The 13,540-nt window shown below is 37.0% G+C and overlaps 1 protein-coding gene and 2 pseudogenes across 3 annotated transcripts; 2 read left to right on the forward strand and 1 right to left on the reverse strand.

Annotated features, from left to right (window-relative positions):
• The first annotated feature begins 1,481 nt into the window (after positions 1-1,481).
• Positions 1,482-1,911, forward strand: LOC107512000 (annotated as a pseudogene).
• A 1,311-nt stretch (positions 1,912-3,222) lies between these two features.
• On the forward strand, positions 3,223-3,341 carry LOC118605396 (annotated as a pseudogene).
• A 771-nt stretch (positions 3,342-4,112) lies between these two features.
• Positions 4,113-11,817, reverse strand: LOC107511999 (HLA class II histocompatibility antigen, DO beta chain). 3 transcript variants are annotated; one of them, XM_016147049.2, is made up of 6 exons: positions 11,622-11,781; positions 8,804-9,073; positions 8,074-8,355; positions 7,492-7,602; positions 7,209-7,240; positions 4,113-7,064 (listed from the first exon to the last, which is right to left on the reverse strand). In XM_016147049.2, exons 1-6 carry the CDS (start codon positions 11,710-11,712, stop codon positions 7,029-7,031), a joined length of 822 nt encoding a protein of 273 aa, XP_016002535.2. In that variant the 5' UTR covers positions 11,713-11,781; the 3' UTR covers positions 4,113-7,028. The 3 variants fall into 3 exon arrangements, with proteins under 3 accessions (XP_016002535.2, XP_016002533.2, XP_016002536.2); XM_016147047.2 differs by having other exon boundaries at positions 4,113-7,240; positions 11,622-11,783; XM_016147050.2 differs by lacking the exon at positions 8,804-9,073 and having other exon boundaries at positions 4,113-7,240; positions 11,622-11,817.
• Positions 11,818-13,540: the final 1,723 nt, after the last annotated feature.

Here is a 13,540-nt window from a genome sequence, read left to right on the forward strand (position 1 = left end):
GTTTGTCATAACAAGCCATAAGAAATATCTGATATTTTAAATAATGTCTGTGTATAATTGTTTATAAGGTAAAATAAGTTGAAAATATTAAAATAATTAGAGAAATTACAAGAGAAAAAAGCTTTCTATTTTCTCAGGTGAAAACTCTGATACATTTCATTTTTAAGTCAATAAAAGAAACTACCACACTGGTGAAATTTATTGAAAATTGCACACAGTTAATATTAAATATACATCCTACTTCAGAATTTCTTTAATAAAAATTAATTAACTCTAATAGGCTAAAATATTAACAATATTCTGCTAACTTATCACTGCATTGTCTAACTTAAGAGGCTTCAGGAGATTGTCAGCAGAGAAAATAGAACTTTCCTTACTTGCAAAGGTGAAAGATACAAGATTCTGTTAACTTAAAACAATTCTAATGTCACTTGGTAGACAGAATACACTAAGAAACTGATGAAAGTGAATCGCTTTACTGGACAGTAAGTTACATAAACTAAGTAAAAAAATGGCAAGTTCTGACCACAAAAGAAACTTTCCAAGAATACAAGTAAACTCTGATAGATGATTTGAGATACAAAATATTTGGATATAAGTCAGGATTCTGTCTACAGATCACTTCTAAAGTCTAACACAATTATGGCTTTTGGTGCTTGATTAATGGAGATTACATCAGCTTAAATAATCTTAAGTGGCCCTTAAATAACATTGAGGGTTTGTCTTAGAGGAAACACATAATCCATAATCCTCCTGAGAAAACAATGCTATAGCACATGAGGAGATGTACAAAGAATCTATAAATATTGTGAATCCAAGCACACATGCCAGTTGTTTAAAAAAAGATGCTAGTACTTTCAAAGGGAATCAAATGAAAGTGCAGTCTCATTACAATTAAACTGTATGAGGAATAGATCAAAATAAGTGCTTAAGTAGCGGAAATGGTATCGATTTATGTTGGAAACCCGAAAGGGAGTAACTATGACAGAGTCCATGTTCAAAGACTTTATGTAGGCATTAAATGGAAGGAATGTAGAGCATTTGATAACCAATAGAAAAGGCAGCTATAAGAAAAGTATAATCCAAGTTAATTATGTAAATATATAAAGTACATGTGATAAAATGCTCAGAAAAATCAGAATGGATGAGACCTTCCTCAACTTGATAAAGAACATCTAAAACCTTACAGCTAACACTATACTTAATGATGAAAGACTGAAAGTTTTCCCCACTAAGACTGGGAACAAGCCAAGGATTTCTACTCTCACCACTTTCATTCAGTATAGTGTTGAGAGTTGTGATCTGTGCAATAGGCAAGAAAAAGAAATAAAAAGCATATAGATCACAAAGGAAGAAATAGAACTGTTCCAATTTCAAATGGCACAATTGTCTATATAGAAATTTCAATGAATCTAATAGTTCTAGTAGTATAAACATACAGAAATCAACTGTATTTATATATATTAGCAATGAACACACAAATGCCAAAATTTAAAATACAGTACCATTCTAGATCACTCAAACATTTCTGTGACAGCTTCCTCATAAGAACATGCCTCTTACAAAGGATCCTTCATCCCTCTCTAGAAGAGAAGAAAAAACACAAGAAAAATCATCTGATGCAGAGCCCCAATTTCTATTTCATGGCTATGTAATACCCAGGATGCTATAAAATCACCATGGTCTTTAGTCAGGCACCAACGATAGTTTGGTGTGTTGGCTGCTCCACTGTCCACTTCCAGCCCACAGGAAGAAAAGTAACTTGCAGAAAATACTCCTTCAGACAGAAGCAGCACTAGAACACCTAGATGAGTGGGAAACCATCTAGTGCATCAAGATGAGTGGGAAACCATCTCCATAAACACATTTTGAATTTTTAAAATAACTCAAATATGAACTATATAGGTATAATTATAACAAAACATGCAAAATTTATATGCTGAAAACTACACAATACTGATAAAAATAAATCAAAAGATATCTAAATAAATAGACATACTGCATTCATGGATTGGAGACTCAGCATAATAAAGATGCTGATTTTTCTAAATTGATAAACTACTCAATCGCTACTTTTAAAAAACCAAGCAAGATTTCTTTTTATACAAACAAGTTTATTACAAAATTTATATTAAAAGGCAAAACAACTCGAGCAGGTAAAAACAATTTTTTTTAAAAAAAAGAATGAAATGGGAGGAATCCATCTGCCTGCTTTTAAGACTTACTATACATTTAAGTTAGAGTAATCGAGACTATGGTACTGCTGGAGATACAGACACACGGATCAGTGGAACAGAATGAAGAACCCAGAAGCAGACCCATGCAATATCCCAACTTATATTTGACAAAGGTACAAAGACAACTCAGTAAAGAAAAGGTACACTTTTCAATGAATGGTGCTGGAACAATTAGACATCCAGAGGCAAAAACATATATAGAAATTATATACATTATAATTTATATAATTATATAAAAATGAGCTTAAGATGTATCACAGACTAATATGAAAAGTTCTTAGACTGGAATGCAAAAACATGATTCATAAAAGGAAAAGTTATAAATTTGATATCATAAAAATTAAAATTTTAATCTCTGCAGAATACCTTTTTAAGAGAATAAAAAAAACAAACTACCAACCGGGAGAAAATATTTGAAAGTCACATAAATGACAAAGGACTAGAACCTAGGTATATACAATCAGTTCTCCACATTCATGGGCCAACATCCACGTATTCAACATCATAGATCAAAAAAAATATTCCCCAAAAAGTTACATTGTTGCTGACATATATGACATAGTCCTACAATGGTTGTGTCTGTACTGAACATATACATTTTCCTTGTCATTATTCCCTAAGTAATACAGTTATTTATATAACATTTACATTGTATTAGGTATTATAAATAATCTAGAGATGATCTAAAGTATATGGGAGGTTGTGGACAGGTTATATACAAATACATTATTTTACATATGGGACATGAGCATCCAAGGGTTTTGGCATCTATGGGGGATGCTGGGACCAATCCTCTAAGTATACCAAGGGATGACTGTATGATGAACTTTCAAAATTCAATGGTAAAAAGCAAACAATCCAATTTAAAAATGGGCAAAAGACATAAGTGACATTTCACCTAAGAGGATATACAAATCCAAATAAGGATATAAAAGATGTGCAACACCATTAGCCCCTAGAGAAATGTAAATTAAAGCTAAAATGAGTCTACGGCCATGCCACCCTGAACATGGCCGGTCTCATCTGATCTCGGAAGCTTAGCAGGGTCAGGCCTGGTTAGCACTTGGATAGGAGACCACCTAGAAATACCAGGTGCTGTAGGTGTTAAATAAATAAATAAAAATTTTAAAAACTAAAATGAGATATCACTATATACTTATCAGAATGGCTAAAATTAAAAATAGGGACAATACCAAATGCTGGTGAGGTTAGAGAGAAACTGTCACTCATACATTCCTAGTGGAAATGTAATGTGGTACAATCACTCTGGAAAACAGTTTGCTGTTTCTTTAAAATCCAAACATACAACCACCATACACACAAGCAGTTACACTCCTGGGCATTTATCCCAGAGAATTAAAGATTTCTGTTCACACAAATACCTATACAAATTTTTATAGAAGCCAAAACTAGAAACAAACTGTGGTACATACATATCATGGAATACTACTCAGCAATAAAAATGGAGAAACTAGAGACACACGCAACAACCTGGATGAATCACCAGGGAATTAGGCTGAGTGATAAAAGCCGACCCCCAAAGATTATATACTGCATGATTCCTTTTATATAACACTCTGGAAATTACAAAATTATAGAAATGAAAAAAGAGATTAATGGTTGCCAAGGGTTAAGGAAGAAATGGAAATAAGAAGAAAGTACATATGGCTATAAAAGGGCAAGATGGGAGATATTGTGGTGATGGAAAAGTTCTGTACCTTAACTATATCAATGCTGATATCCTGATTGTGATAGTTTATTATAATTTACAAGACGTTGTCTTTAGGGGAAACGGGGTAAAGGGTACATGGGATCTCTGTATTATTTCTTGTAAGTACATGCAAACCTACAATTATGTCAAAATACGGACATAGCTTGTTTTATTGTTTCACTTTATTGTGTTTCACAGACATTGCATTTTCATCAACATAGATGCCAGACTCTCCACCAGCAAAAAGATTATGACATATTATTTAGCAATAAAGCATTTTAATTAACATATGTACATTGTTTTTAGACATGATGCCAATGCACACTTAATAGACTACAATATAGTATAAACATAACTTTTACATACACTGGAAACCAAAAAATTCATGTGACTCCCTTTATTGTGATGTTCACTGTTTGTGGTGGTCTGGAACCAAACATGTGATATCTCTGACGTACATCTGTTAAAAGCTTAATTTTTAAAAGCATATGAATAACATTTTCGACAAAGCAAGGTGACAAGGTACTTTCATGAACCCCAAAATACAAGTTGGTGGGGTTAAACTATTAACAGTTACAAGATCTGCCTAGAATAAGTGTCTGTGCTGGAGACACCAGGGAAGAAACCAGGCATTTGACATATCTGCAAATATGATAAATGCCAAACGGCCAACAGGCACTCTGAAAAACACAGCAGACCAAACACAGCAGACCAAAACAGGACAGCGAATGAAACTAGGAAGGGTCTGCCCAAACCAATAGCAGTTGAACACAAGGCGTCTGGGTAAGGTTAGAAGGGCGTGCAGTGGTCTCGCCCCTAAGAAACCTCTGAGCTGACCATCCAGGCACCTCTACCAAGGCAGCTCCCTACGCTGAGGAAAACTTGGGATGGTAGAACAAAAATGGAGCCAGGCAGGGATGAGGAGATGAGATGAAGTTCAAAGTGAGGGAAGCAAATAGAGTCTGGAACTCTCAAAGTACAAACTGCCATATTTTTGAGCACTGTGCAAAAACAACAGGAGAGGGGCTCTGTGAAGGAAAGGAAAGTATCCCGAAGCATGCCTCCTAATAAAATTCAAGAAAATGAATTTCATATAAAAAGAATAACAGGAAAGGACTAAAGCTGTATCTTACACAAAGTTAGTGTAAGAAGAAATACAGAACAGAATAAAATCCTTATAATGAAAGCACACCAGAAAAATTATGCTACCAAAAAGACTAAACTATAACCTAGTTCAAAACAAGCTAAAAGTCATTAAGAAAGTGTTAGAAGATATAAAATAAAAACATACATCACAACCGGAAAATCTCTAAATAGATAATAATATTGTACTATAATAATGTAATGTGCTAAATATTTCTTCAATGGCAATCATACTACAATGTAAAAGTGTGTCAAAGTAATATGCTATATACCCTAAATTTACAAAATGCAACATGTCAAATTTATCAAATTTTATGATTTTTTGAAGAAGAATCAGAAAATCCCGAAAATATACTAACAGTACTTAGGAAATAATAAGAAATATTTTACAAATCCACTTCAGAAATGAAGACTAAATTAGAAGAAACAGAAGAAAAAATAAACACAATGAAGACGAACAACCTCAATAGAGAGGTGAAAAAAGGAATTTTTTTAATAAAAAATAAATAAGAGATTAAAGAGATTAATTAGAAAAGACGAATATTGAAGATACACCAAAAAAATCTAACATGTAGATGATAAGAATCCCTGAAAAAGAAAAACCAAAGGAAATACTAACTCAATAAAACATTTCTAAAGTTAAAAAAAGATTTGAACAATGTATTGAAAGAGAATGTGGTTTATTTGAGAAACTCACCCCAAACAACCAAAACCAAGATATAGTCTAATAAAATTTCTTGATATTAAAGAAAAAAAGGATATCACCTGGATATCCCAGCAAAAATAGTGACTTAGATTATCATCAGACTTTTCAATAGTAATGTTACATGAAAATATAGTAACATTATATTAATATACTGCAATAAAGCATATAAATGAAGGAATGACAGAATTAGAATACCCCTACTCTGCAATCCCCAATGAATTAAAGGGCCTAGGCAATGAGCATCGATAGTTCCTAACATCATTGAAAGAGAGACAACCAGATATTGTGTTCCTCACAGTGAAAAACCACAATATCACCTATAGGCTTTCTAAAGGAACCAAAGGTAAGTCTGATCCACCCTCTGCATCCAGATGCCAACTTGCAGGAAAGGCAAAGGACAACGAGATATGTTAAACTGTACCAAGTGTATGCAAAATCCAGCAAAATCCAGACTGTAGAAAATTTCGTAGGTCAAATGGCTCAGGCTTTTCAACAAATTAATCATAAGGAAAAGAAAGGGCTAAAGGGGAAACCTGCAAAGTGTTAAGAGATATAAAAGACGATTAAGCTGTATTGTCCAGGAACTCATACTTGAGCAACTAGACTTTAAATGCCCAGGAAGTGGTTGCCATAGTAGTCAGGATACAATTACCTTTGAGAGAAGGGACCAGGTTTGATTGGCACGAGGCTCATGGAGACTGCGGTGGCTGGCAAAGTTCTATTTCTGGACCCGAATGGTGATTATAGGTATTTTGCCTTAAACAGTTCATTAAGTTACATATTTTTGTGGTTATCTGTATCTCAGTTTTATTTTACAATAAAAAATTTAAATAATAAAAAGGAAACAGTGACAATCTGAGCATCTGTCCTGTGAAGACTATGGGGACTGCAGTTGGAAGAGAAAGACTTGGGGTAACAACATAAAGGTTTGGGGCTGGGTCATAGAAAAGTAAACAGTTTGGGACTGGAAGGAGGAATCGTAAAGGGATTTCTAGACACTCCTTGGAAATGGGGACTTGTGACATAAAAAAGTAAGAGGAGAATGGGCAGAAGGGTGAGAGATGCATGATCTCAGAATACAAAAGTCCAGAAGCAGTTCAGGCCTCCTCCAACGCCTCGCAGAGAAGAGTTGCTTGGGAACACTGACCTCGTGGACGTCCTTCACTTAGTCTAGGGCCCAGGCCACTCAATACTACCCTGCAGTCCAGGGGGAGGAGGTTCTGTTAGGACCTTAGTATGTCAGTGGTGGCAGAACAGATCTTGAGACCTGCAGGGATAATAGTAAATGTTTTTCCCAGTCCAGGGACTCAGCAGACAGAGCCACCCTTACTTCATATCCCCATGACGTCTCCCTCTGGTCAAAGGACTGCGAGAATGATCTGCTACCCAAAGACAAGGAAGAAGATATTACCTTATCACCAGACAGCTGAGTCTCTGCATATCCTGGAATGAAAGAGAGGCAAGAAACAGAACATCCTAATTAGGACTAAATGCAATTATCCTGAGGGATGGGGAATGACCTGCAATATCAGAGCTCTACCTCTGCTTACCCACCAGATGTTTCTGGCTTCAGAAAAACACTTCCCTGTGATCCTGAGAAGCACAATCAGCCTCCCCTGCCTCGTATCTTTGATGTTAGGAAAGTGGAGAAAATTACGTGGAAGGTGGCAGGGTCGTCCCCAGAGGTCCTTTACCTTTCTGAGCCCTCAGGTGGGCGGCGATCCCCACCAGAAGGAACATTAGTCCAAGCAGGAAGGCTACCACTCCACTTAGTATCTTTCTCCAAGAATATTCAGACTGAGCTCCTACAGGAAACAGGTCTTAAAGTTAGTAAAAAGCTCCCAGTATTTGGTGTGCCTTCTTAAAGTCCCAGAGCCTGTGCTGGACACAAATCCAAAGCTATCTGGAGAAAATAAATTTAGAAATGGTTCTTCAACTCCAAGGTTTGCACCCATAGAGTTTCTGTTCCTGATTCTTATAGCCCATTAGAATGCCCCCTAAATACCAAGATCAAAGTATTAGAGGATACTCATTCTCAATGTTGGAAGTGACAAAGTGATTATACCTCCTTATTTCTTGGAAGATATGAGAATAGATATTTGCCATGCTTTCTCCCACCCTAGCTCAAGGATGCCAATGACCCCCTGACTCCTTCATATCTGGGGAAAGAAAAATTAGTGTTATGACCAAGAATAATGTGGACGTAACAAAGGCCCTGTATTGTGTCAGTACATCCCTGAGTCAGGCCCCAGAAAGTACAAGAAGTTGATTCTCACTCCACTCCACTGATACAGGGCTCAGCAGGCTGGCATGATCAACAAGACAGGTATAGACATCTCCAAGTTCGGGAGTCATTTCCAGCATCACCATTATCTGAAAGGTCCAGTCTCCATTCCTGATAAGGCCAGTGGACATGACCCCTGCTCTCTCTTCCTGCCCATTCCGGAACCACCTGATCTTGATGTCCCCTGGATAGAAATCCGTCACAGAGCAGAGCAGGATGTTATGGTGCTGCAGGGTTGGGAGCCTCTCCGGATATACTGTCACATCTGGTTGAACTAGGAAAGGAGAGAAAAATGAGACATGGTGAAGGAAAACCACAAAGCCAACACCAGAGTTTCTTTAGGGACTATCTCTGTTCCTAATCTCTTTCCCAGACCACCCAAGAGGAAACTGGAAATGTGAAGAAGTCTCAGAAACTTGATATGTCAGTACCCCCCAAAGAGGATTTAAGCCTTATCAGACATCCCCACAATTACCCCCTTGTGTTTGAGACCATGCTAATCTTTAAAGTTCCTAAGAGCCTGGAGGTCCTGGGAGCAAGATCACAGTGGCCTGACCTGTGAGGATAAGTGAGTCATAACTGGTAACAGAACATATACACAGATTCCCCTGCTCCTAATCCATTTGTCCTGAAGCAGGAAATTGCCTGTTATAAGAAAGGGCAATGGCCAGATTCAAACGGGGGAGATTCCTGAACCCATCAGACGTCATCTTCAACCTCACCTTTTCTCTCCACAGTGAAGGGTGCACCCAGCTTGTAGTTGTGCCTGCAGAGCGCATCCACAGAAGCTCTACTTCTCTCCAATATCTCTGGCCGATTGTTCCACAACTCAACATCAGGCTGTCCTAGCTCAGTCAAGGCCACAAACATTCCCACATCACTGTCGAAATGTGCATACTCCTCCAAGTTAAAGATGAATCTGACCACAAACTGCACCCTTTCTGTCCCATTGGTAAAGTAACAGTCAGCCTTTGCCTGAATCACAAAATCTTCTAGAAAATCAAATAAGAAAAAAGATTATAAATCAGCCCCCACCTTTAGGAAACCCATATCTGGTAAGTTATGCCAGAGTACATCGATTCGAGAAGTGGCCTTTGAGCTCTGTAAATAGGCCAAAGAAGCCTTTTCTCCCCATAGGTCGAACTCTGTTTCCTTTTAGCAAGAGACATTCACAGTGGGAAGAAGTCTGCAGCTCATCCTACCAGACCAGTCAAACAGGAGACATATAACTCAAAGAAGCAAACCAAAGAGGGTCCCAAGAGACATAAATATTCATTCAACAAATATCTATTCATTTGACAAATGTTTATCAACTGTGCTTTGCCAGCCACTGTACTAAGTTTCTCCAAACTAATTTTTCAGAAGCCCAAGGCTTGAATCCCCTTTATTATCAAGTCAAAAGATCCATTTCCATATGGAATAATTCAGTAGTATTCTCGCTCTTCGTTGGTTCATTCCATACATTCCCTCTGAAGTAAAGTGAAAAAGTGATGGAGGTGGGGCAAAGAAATGCAGAGTAAGTGCACAGTAGGCGTGAAATAAACTCCCCTTCTGCTTTTCACTCACTATGGGTGTTCCCCAAGAATATTCTTCTGGACGTTTTCCTTTGTACCTTATTCAGTTGGCTCAAGCGAGGTAATGACCTCTTTACCTCTATTGATGTTAGGTAAAACAATATTAATCCATGGCTTCAAGATACCTTTTATCATCATCACTCTCACTGGCACTATACCTATAATCTAGCAGTTGCAACAACATGGTGATAGAGGTCATAAGGTTGACTTAAACCTTCTTTAGGGGCTTTTATATTAAACGCTGCCACATTAGATGGAATAAAAAAATCTAATTCCACTCTCCATTATGATTTTCTACTTTCAAAGTACCTTCCTAATATTGATTGTGATTAATTTGAGCTATATATTAACTTTCATACAATTTAACTCATTTCTAATCTTCTCATGTTCTCTAAAGTAATTTAATTTTCCAAAACTATTCAATCAGTCCTCGTATGTAAGAACGAGTATGACTCTTATTTGTATAGCACACAGTGTGCTACGGTCTGAATTTTATGTCCCCCCAAAATTCATATGTCGGAATCCTAACCCCCAAAAATGATGATATCTTTAGGTGCTGCTTTGGGAGGTGCTTTAGGTCATGAAGGTGGATTCCTGATGAATGGGATTAGTGCCCTTATAGAAAAGGCTCCAGAGAAATCCTTCACTGCTTCCACCATGTGAGGACACAGCGAGAAGGTGCAAGCCCTGAATCAGGAGGAAAACCTTTACCAGAACACAACCATGCTGGTGCCCTGATCTTGGACTTCCCAGACTCCAAAACTATGAGAAATAAATTTCTATCGTTTATAAGTCACCAAGTCTGTGCACTTGTGAACAACAATAATAAAAGGAAATTCAAATGGGTTAATAATATAGATGGGCAGGAAACAGCTCCCTAAAAAATGACATTTAAGTTGAGACTTGAAAGATAATTGTTACTGATCTTGAATTGTAAATTTGCTTTCCTTTCTAAGTTCAGAAGCCTCCTCCAAGAACTGCTGAACTGAGCTGTGAGGATGGCAGCATCCTTCCTGAGTCAGCCATGCTCATCTCTCACTCAATAGCTAATTTAGATGAGGCTCTAAATTCCCTTCTCTATTCCTTCTTACAGCCAAAATCAGGGGAAGAAATTGTTTTGTTGTGTTTTGTTTTGTTTTAATTTAGATCTGATTCAGATTTAAGATCTGGGCTGAAGTTTTTTCATTTGTGTTTTTTAACAAACATTATAAGCTCAGAGAGGTTTCTGTTCTGTAAAAATAACGATCTTCTCCCACTCACCCTCCCCCAGGTTTGTTCCTCTTTTGTATTTAATCAGACTTTGACACTCAAATGGGGTTTTGTTTTTAGCACATTATATCCTGTTTTCTGCTGATAAATATGTTTTCATGGTATAATATCACTTCATGATTGCATAGCCTATCTCTCAGCTGGAAAAAATAACAGTAATAAATACATGTTCCCAGTAACCTGAGGACAGGGATAATGCATTCAACCTTTATTTCTCACAATTGCTTAGTACAATTCAGACTATATAATGGGGGCTTAATAAATGCCAAAAGAAGCAACCTTTGTTTCCAATTACTTTCGTCCATATATTCCCAATTGGATAAATATAGAACCAGTCACAATCATCAAAGCGAACTCCCTGCTGAAGAATAGCAGCTCTTCCCAAACTTGCATTCATTTTCGCAGTGCTCCTGACTGACATTGATACAATAAGTACCCTAAACAAGGCAAAATGTTTCCCTTCTTCCTGCCTATTTACACCTCCAATCTGTGGCTCTGGCACAGAAAGTCCCTTTTCCCAGTAGTCCATTTGTGTGGTAAAGAGGGAAGACATACTTCTCTGTCAAAGGGAAGAACACGTCCTTTGAAGCTAGAAGTCTCTTCCGGTCTGGTCTGTTGCCTGGACCTATATGGAAAAATATCCTTCCCCCATGTCAATTCTTGCATACACACTTCAAAAAAATCCCTCTGTTCTTACCTGGAGAGTCTCTGCCTTGAGTCATAGAGGAATTCAGCCTGAAAATATTCACTAACAGAACCACCACCCAGGGAACCCACTCAGAACCCATTCTGGAAGGAAAAAAATGAGACAAGAAAATCGTCACCCTCTTCAGAATGGGGGCTTGCCCCCACACAATTTAGTCAAAAAATATTAAGTGTATACCTTTCTGGTCTCCCTGGGATTGGAAACTTCCCACACTGATAACCAATCAAAATAGAGAAGTTTTACATCATTAGGTGCTAGGTAGAATACTTTCATAAAGTTGTGTTATACCACTCAAGAACTGTTCATCCATGAAATCACTGACAGTAGTTTAAGTATGTGGCAAATGGGCTGGGAGAAAGAAAAAAAAAACTATCTATCTTACACAGTGGTTGGTCCTATCTATCTTACACAGTGGTCCTAGGAGAATTGGGCAGATTGTTTGTTATATATCCTGCTATCCTCATTTAGCATTGTCCCCAGTCTGTTCTGACCAATACGTCTCCCTTCCTATGGGGTCGTTAGCATTACCAACAGAATGTGTTCATTAAGAAGAAAATAGACAGCATTCTGAAGCATATGCCTTAAGAGGAGTTAGTGGAGGGATTACCAGAGAAGAAATAGAAGAGATTGAGGATAACCTAGAAAGCATGTTTTCTTATAAGGCAAAACAGGGCCAAGAGAAAAAAAAAGAGAGAGAGAGAGAGAGGGAAAAAAACATGAATGGATTCTCAAGAGAACAAAATGCTGCAAAAATGTTCAAAAGGATATAAGAAAGCATTATTGTATTTTATAATTAGTGGGTCACCAATAACCTCAATGGGACATGAAGTGTTAAAGGCAGAAGCTATATTTCAAAAGAGTAAAAAGTAAAATGGAGATGAGGAAATAAAAGCAACAAATGTAAACAGTCCTTCAAGAATTTTAGAAGTGAAAATAAGGGAAAAGTTAAGACTCTCACTTGAGAGAAAAACAACCTCAAGTGAAAATTACTTTTAAGATAGGAAAGACCTTAACAAGTTTTTGAGGCAAGTGGAGGACATCTGTAGATATGAGAAATTGAAAGTAAAAAAGAAGAGAAAGGAGAAATTTCTCCCCCAAAAATGCCAAGTAAAATCCAAGAAGGAGAGAGATTGGCAATAAAAAGGAACACTTCTTCAGATACAAGAATGAAGACAGGAAGATTTAGGATGAGAAAGAAAGGACACAATTTAGAATAAGGTGGTATCTTCTGCTAAAAAGAAGCTGAAAGAAAATATATTTGATAACTAAGGAGCAAGATCCTTATTTCACCAAAGAGGATTATAAGTGCATTATCATGTATTTAGCATAAAACTATCCATGCTCGATATTACAGGCTGTATAATTATTGAAGAGACAAGTCTCTTGTCCTCAAGAAATGTATAACCTAGGTGGAGTGACAGGAAAACAATCTACTGTAATGTCAGGAAGGATGAAGTTAACTTTTTAATGTTGAGCACACAAAAAGAGTAAATTCTAACAGTCTAGAAAGAGTTCATGATGAAGTTGATATCTGATACAATTGGCCAACAAACAAAGAATTTTAGAATTCAAAATACCCAGTATGCATGGATGACAGAGAAAAGATAAACAATGAAACAAAAAAGTTTATCTGGAATTCCTTTAAAATTACTAATCATCCACAATAAATAAATATATGCGCACTTCGTTGAATGGGAGAAGATACAATAGAATATTTTTTCTTCTTCACTTCCCTAAAGGAATACATGTTTTGATGGGTATGTCAGGTGGGATTATGATGGTGGTTGTCCAGGAGACCTAGGAATACTTGAGTTAAGCCTTACCAAATATGCGAGGATGCCCTTGGGAAAGCTCAAATTTCTAACACCTTATAGTTTTATAGTAAGCTTCTCTGAAGTATGAGACCCAAA

This window comes from Rousettus aegyptiacus, unplaced genomic scaffold (genome assembly GCF_014176215.1).
Source record: "Rousettus aegyptiacus isolate mRouAeg1 unplaced genomic scaffold, mRouAeg1.p scaffold_m13_p_1, whole genome shotgun sequence".
NCBI classification, from domain to species: Eukaryota; Metazoa; Chordata; class Mammalia; order Chiroptera; family Pteropodidae; genus Rousettus; species Rousettus aegyptiacus.

Bases quoted from the DNA above. Each gene is read 5' to 3' on its own strand.
- LOC107511999 (XM_016147047.2), bottom strand. From the start codon at position 11,712: ATGGGTTCTGAGTGGGTTCCCTGGGTGGTGGTTCTGTTAGTGAATATT. The intron at 9,074-11,621 runs GTAAGAACAGAG...TTGATTTTCTAG, and splicing joins TCAAGGCAGAGACTCTCCAG to AAGATTTTGTGATTCAGGCA. The intron at 7,603-8,073 runs GTGAGAATCAAC...TGTTTCCTGTAG, and splicing joins CCCTGTATCAGTGGAGTGGA to GAGCTCAGTCTGAATATTCT.